At 49.4% G+C, this 6,896-nt stretch overlaps 1 protein-coding gene across 2 annotated transcripts in view; it reads left to right on the forward strand.

The window, feature by feature from the left end:
• CLN6 (CLN6 transmembrane ER protein) overlaps window positions 1-6,896 on the forward strand; it is a 17,050-nt gene that overhangs the window by 5,386 nt on the left and 4,768 nt on the right. Inside the window, exons 2-4 of one of the 2 annotated variants that reach the window (XM_007445602.1) lie at window positions 2,023-2,137; window positions 5,356-5,454; window positions 6,607-6,795. In XM_007445602.1, the coding sequence (XP_007445664.1) occupies window positions 2,023-2,137; window positions 5,356-5,454; window positions 6,607-6,795 (403 nt within the window). Of the gene's footprint in view, window positions 1-1,924; window positions 2,138-5,355; window positions 5,455-6,606; window positions 6,796-6,896 lie in introns of those variants that run through there. The other variant, XM_007445601.1, reaches the window with a different exon arrangement.

A 6,896-nucleotide genomic window follows, 5' to 3' on the forward strand; every position in this document is an offset into this window, starting at 1 on the left:
CTGCTTCTTTCTTTCTCACCTGGCTGTCCCTTGGGGCTGGAACCTTGGCCACTGGCAGCCCCGCGCTCTCATCTTTAGCGTCCCAGCACCAGAAAGGAAGATGCTCTTTTCAACTCTAGTTAGAAAAGTCCCACTGCGCCGGCCTGGGTCACTGGCCCTCCCTGTGGCTCAGGATACATCATCTCTCACCAGAAGAAGGAGGGAGTAGGAAGGCTGACAAAAGGAATAGCTGATGCAGCTTCTTTTTTTTTTTTTTTTTTTTTTAACATATATCCACTCTTTTTTATTCTTTTCCTTATGATGCAGCTTCTTATTAGTGGGGGTAACCTTGGTTAAGCCTCAGTATCCTTATCTGTAAAATGGGAGGGTAACAGCCTCCTGTTATGGCTGTGGGGATTAGATGAGATGGTGCTGGTGAAGCTCCTAGCACAGCACACAGTCGGCACTCAGTAAGTGGTGGGCACTGAGTAGAGGGGACAGGAAGACTTAGTTGACCTAGGAAAGGCCCACTCCACCCGCCTTGCCTGCCGCTAGAGGATGATGAGATCCTCCAAGAGCTTGCCTCTCTGTGTCTGGGTTGCTCTAGAAGCCCAGTGTGGACCATACTTGGAATTGGCTAAAAAGGATCCCAGAAAGTTATGGAAGCAATAGCAGTGTTGACAGAGTAAAATCTTCATGGTGCCTCTAAGCTATTGTTTGCCACTAAAACGAATGAGTAACTGGTAACTGAGATTGTTTTATATCAGCCAGTAATCACTGAGCATAAATCAGGTACTGAGCTGAAAACTCTGGAGAATATGGACTCACATCACACAGCTCCTGGTCTTGGCACTAGTGGGGCAGTACAACTTACACCTCAGTCGTCTTAGGAGGAGTGGGCTGCTTGTCACTGGAAGTATGCAGGTAGTGGCAGGGACACTGTAAAGAGGATTTGTACTCTGATGGGGAGGTGGGTGAGTTGAGAGAACCTTAAAATCACCCTTCTTCTTGAGGGTCTAGATACGAGCAAAACTCCAGCCCTGTGATGTCATGGCCTGAGTGGGAGTTAGGGATGATGCACTCCCTGTAGTGGGCTTTGGGAAAAGCTTCATCAGGGAAGCCTTCTTGGAGGAGGTGGCACATGCACTGGCCCTTTAGCTTCAGCTCATTTGTGAAGAGCAGATGGCTGACTGCTTTGCAGGAGAGACAGGCATCCAAAGTTGTGTTATCAGATGGTTCTCCTCTTCTTGCCACGTCTCTCACATCACCTTGTCCCTGCTGCCTTCCTTCTTAGGTTTCGCTGTGGATTGGTGAGAAGGACACCTGCAGCCCCGTTCCTACCTCCTCATGGTTCAGAAACCAAGGGAAAGGGAGATCCCCTGTTCATCTCAGTGTATAGTCTGTAAGGCACATCTCACCAGAGGCCTCTGATTGATCCAGCTCAGGTCACATGCCCATTCCGTGGACCAATCACTGTGGATACAATGACGGGTTAGAGGTTAAAAATATAAGCTCTGGAACCTAATCATTTAGGTTCAAATATTTAGCTGTGTAACTTTGGGCAAGTTGCTTAACATCTTGGGCCTCAGTTTTTTCACTTGTGTAATGGGGGTCATATTCTAACCTCAGATGGTTTCTGTGAGAATTAAGAGAGTTAAATGAGATGGTCCGTGCAAACAGCTACAGTAGTGCCTGGAATATAGAAAGTGTTCAATAAAGGTTAGCTATCATCATCCATCACCGTGTTTCATGCTTCTCAGCCACATTTGCATCCTTTGCCCCATCTGGTTCTATAGGTAAGAAAACCCAACAGTTATTATACCCTTTGGGCATTTTCCTGCCTGAATCATAGAGAAGCAAAGGTCAGGGCAGATGGAGTCCACTCCCAGGATACCTTCCCATGGACCACAGTATTTCCAGCAAAACCTTTTCCTAGAACTTAATCATGTGTGTTTCCTCCTGCTCTCAGATCTCTGTGGCTCATCTTCGTGGGGAAGCTTCCCATGAGAGGAGAGAAGAGCTGACGCCTTTTGTCTTTCCCAGGCACAGCTGCGTCAAGGCTGATGAGGTTGTCAGCACGGCTCCCTTCCACCTTGATCTCTGGTTCTACTTCACTCTGCAGAACTGGGTTCTAGACTTTGGCCGCCCCATTGCCATGGTGAGTGTGAAGCTGGGGACGGAGCCCCGACCAGCAGTGAGGAGACAGGGTGACTTGAATTGTCAGAGTGACCTGAGACAAGTCATTGCCTCTACCAGTACACTGTGAGAGTAGGTCTGGATGCTTTCGTGTCCTTTAGTTCTACGACTGTGACCAGTGCGGCAGCTGCCAGCGAGTGGGGGATCCAGGGGGGCCTCTGACTAGTCATACTGCGCCCCCCCACCCCCATATCTCACACCCAGGTTTAACCAAAGCAGCAATTCAGACAGTGGGGTATGAGAAAGGATCCCACCTGCTTTCCCCACAGCCTTGGGATATTATTGTTTTCCTGGAGGTGAAGAGTATAGGCCGAATTTGCCTATCATGTATGACTTGAGCCTTGGGTAATTTTTAGTGTCATCTGGTGAAACTGTCCCCTTCCCTCCAAGGCTGCTTCATGCATCAGTGTACAGTGGGCGCCTCTACGGAGATTAATCCTGGAAGAGCACCAAATCCCCTCACTGGTCACGAATAAGATAGATAGATAGATACATAGATACATAGATAGATAGATAGACAGGTAACAGAAGGTGAAAAAACCTGAGTGAGTTCCCACCAAGAACTAAGGTGTTAATTTTTGCATGTGGGTGGTAAAAATAACAATATCCAACACTGAAACTGACACCTCATACATGCTAGTGCTAATGCAAATTAGCAAAGCCCTTTGGGAAAGCAGTTTGTCAAGGCGATAACTAGTACCTAGAATAGTGCCTAGCGAGATATGTGCTCAGTATACTTGTACTGAATGAATAATAACAGTAAGCTAAAAAAAGCGGTTAACATACATTGAGCGCTTACTCTGTTCTAAGCTCTTTATGTGTTTAAACTTATTTAGTTCTCCCATCAATGCTATTATTAATCTCAATTTTATAGATGAGAAGAGTCAAGGATAGAGAGGGCAAATAACTGGCTCAAGGTCACCCAGCCAGCAAGTGGAGGAGCCAGCACCTGCCCCCAGGCACTCTGGCCCCAGAGCCCACCCCCTTCCATCATGATTTTATCCAGAACCCTAATATGTTCATCCCTCCTGACTCAGTACGACCCCCTTCCAAGAATCTGCCCTTTAGATGTAATCAGCAAGAAGACAGCCTCTGTACCAAAGGTGTTCATTGCGGTGTTGTTATAATAGCCAAAACTTGGAAGGGACTTGAGTGTCCAGCAGTAGGGACTGGGTAAATCAGCTTTGCTGTACGCAGTCTAGAGGATGCTACCTGGGCATTAAACAGGAATTATGAATACTCTAGAGCAACCTGGAATGTTTAAGGAGAAAAAACATGCCTACGTGTCATGCATATTGACTGCCTGCCAATTAGTAACGGCCCTGACAGTCTTGTATACATGGGATCAAAGACTTGAAGGGGATGAAAAAAAGCTTCCTGGCAATGGTGTCGGGGAGGAGGTATGGTGGCTGCTGATTCTTCTTTCTGCAGGCTTTTGCCGTAAGGTTTACATGTTTTTAAAACGTAGGTGAAAGTAAAGGGACTGAGCCAGGAGTCAGGGCACCCAGCCAGGTTCATAAGTGACTCTGGGCAAGTCAGTGTCATCTGGGCTTTGGTTCTCTCATCTGTAAGAAGACTGGTTGGACTAGCTGCTCTGAGCCCCCGTGCAGCATGAAGGTTCCACATACTGGGGGACAAAGGAGCTGCCCATCAAACTGGTGTTACAGGGAGAGGGGAGATGAGGCCAGGGGCAGGCTCATGGCTCTTCTCATTCACTAGGACTCAGCCTCATCAGGTCTAATAGGGGTCTCCTGCAGGGCAAATCACTTCCCCCATCCTGCTCAGAGTTGCTGTGGCCACTGTAACCCTAAGTGGGCTCATCAGGAATATACGTTTGAAAAAGTCATGTATACACTGGAGCTTTTCAAATGTACCCATGATAGTCCCAAACTTGTCATAACTACAAAAAAAAACCTTTTACAAGTTATAAAAGTAATATGTCATAGTGATAACAATCAGTTCATACCCAGGGGTATAAAGAAGTGTGAGACTCTCCCTTTCCAGTTCCACCCCTGACAGTTTGGGGCTCATCCTTCCACTCCTTTCTCTACTCATGCAAACATATGTATACATCCTTTTTTTTTTCTCTCTAACCAAAATGAGATTTTACTTTATACTTTACTTTACAACTTGCTTGTTTTACTTTAGAATATAGCATGGATATCTCCCTGTCAGTACATATGAGGTGTCATTTCTGTTAATGGCTACTTAACCTATAGAAAAGATGTACTGTAGTGTATTCAAGTAGCCAGCCTATTTCTGGTATTTTGCTGTCAAAGAGTGTTTCAGCCAACATATATATCTTGCTATAGATAAAGATACAGAGATACATGCACACAGCAAGTAAGAAAGAGAAAGAGATTGAGATTCTTATATCCTGAGAGTTTTCTTTCTGCAGGGTGAATTTTTGAGCGAAATTTATGGTCATTACACGTGTTCTCAATCAACAGATACTGGGCGTACGGTGTGGCAGGGCGGAGGTTGTGAAGTGTTTTGACCTCGAATAGGGGTTTTCCCACTGACAGCGACAAGGCTGGGACTCACAGCGTACAGCAGTAGGAGGAACAAGGGCATTCTAGACAGAGGAACAGCCCTGGCCTGCCTGCCTCTCTCAGGGAAGGTAGAAAAGGAAGAACTGAATCTTTGTAGAACTCACTTATTTTCTCCTTTGTTTCATAAGGTATAGTTTCGACCTGATTTGGAAGTGGTCCATCTGCTCAGTGGACAGAGTGTTTTTCCATACCTGGGTGGCCAGGAGATCTTGTCATCATCCTAGGACCTGGAGTGCCAGATCCTTAAGGGTCCATGTAGATCACCTGGGCCACATTTCTTGTTACAGATGGGGGAACTGAGGCCTGAAGAGGGGAAGAACTTGCCCAGGGTCACCCAGAACGTTGGTGCACAACTGAGTCCCAAAGGAGCCTCCAGCTCTCAGGCCGGTACCCAGGGACCTTTATTTAGTACCCACAGGGAGAGGGACACAGGGTCAGGCCCTGGATTTGTGTCTACTGTGTGCTTACCTTCTCTGGGACTCAGTTTGTCTGTCTGAAAACACCTTCACTTCAGTGCTGCTGAGAGGATCCCAGGAGATCACGGAAAGAATGAAGTGTGCACAGAAGAGGTTCTGAGGGTCTCACGGGGCTGTGCCTAGTAAAGCTCATCCCTGCCCTTGCTCCCCAGCTGGTGTTTCCTCTCGAGTGGTTTCCGCTTAACAAGCCCAGCGTGGGCGACTACCTCCACATGGCCTACAACATCATCACGCCCTTTCTCCTGCTCAAGGTACAGTCCAAGGCTCCCTGCCCTCCCTTCCCACCCTCATTTCTTCCTCCACCCGGCAGGGAGCTGCTGCCAAGCCCCAGGAGTGCCCTGAATCAGACTGTCCCCTGCCTGACTCTGGGGGACGAAGGCTGTGATAGAGGGACATGTCAAGCCCCAGGAGAGGCAGGACTGCCTCTGGCCGGGAGGGATGGAGAAGGCCTCCCCAAGGAGGGGCGTTTGATTTGGGCCTCCGCCTGGTGTGCTTGGGGTTGACCTGGGAGAGACCTTCAGGCAGGAGCACCTGAAGACAAGGCCGTGCTGGAGGAGCCATGATACATCTGGGGAGGCTGAGGTGGAAGGAGTGGCTGGATCGCCCAGGGTGAGGTCAGGGACCAGTTGGGAAGGCAGGTAGGGCCAGGTGGCGGGAAGGGCAGCAGAGGAGGGCAAACTCTCTCCTCTGGCCTGGAGATCCCTGACTTTGAGATACCACTGGGAACACAGAGCTATCTCCTAGATAGCTGCGGGAGATAAATATCTGGGTGATGGCTATCTCCAAGGTAGCTCTCGGCAATGCTGGCTTTGCATTTTGCCACATAAGGGCTCTTAAAACTATTGCTGTTTACTGTCCCCATCATTTTGTTTTTAGAGAGACATTTCAGATCTCCAAAAAATAGGGAAGGTGTAATCTCAGAATTCAGAGGGTCTTTAGTAAAAGAATTTAGTTTCAGAAGCACCTGCCGCATCCCTGTCGTTTTCATTTTTGTTTGCTTGGATTGCTCAGTTGCTCAGAAACGGGAGGGTCTCCTCAACAGGCCAGCCCAGTGACCCAGGAGCAGAACTGGGGGTGGTGGGAGGGCAGGACCTGGAGCCTGGATGCCTGTGTCACCTCCAGCACAGCCCGTGGGTGTGTGTGACCTTGGGCAGAGCTGGCCCTGCTGAGTGTGTTTCCTCTCCAGCACAAGAGGGTGCTGATCCCTGGCCCCTGCTGGGTTCACAGGGATCTTGTGAGACTCTGGAGGCTGGACTGGCCCCACTAAAGGGACCCACCAATTTGAGAGTGACGTTCCAGCTGGTGGCATCCATCCCACTCTGGGTGTGAGGGAGGGAAGCAGAGGGCGGCTCCTGTCATGGTGGAGGCGGGGGTCATGCTGTCGGGCCTCCCTCTGACCTCAGCTCATAGAGCGGTCTCCACGCACCCTGCCGCGCTCCATGATCTATGTCAGCATCATCACCTTCATCATGGGCGCCAGCATCCACCTGGTGGGTGACTCTGTAAACCACCGCCTGATCTTCAGCGGCTACCAGAACCACCTGTCAGTCCGCGAGAACCCCATCATCAAGAATCTCAAGCCGGAGACGCTGGTGAGCCTCCACCCCGGCACTGCGGTCCGTCCTGGGGCCCAAAGAGGCTGCCCGACCTATCATGGTGCCCTAGATGAGGGCAGGGCTCTCCCCGCCCCCCC

This window comes from Lipotes vexillifer, unplaced genomic scaffold (genome assembly GCF_000442215.2).
Source record: "Lipotes vexillifer unplaced genomic scaffold, Lipotes_vexillifer_v1.1 scaffold972, whole genome shotgun sequence".
NCBI classification, from domain to species: domain Eukaryota; kingdom Metazoa; phylum Chordata; class Mammalia; order Artiodactyla; family Lipotidae; genus Lipotes; species Lipotes vexillifer.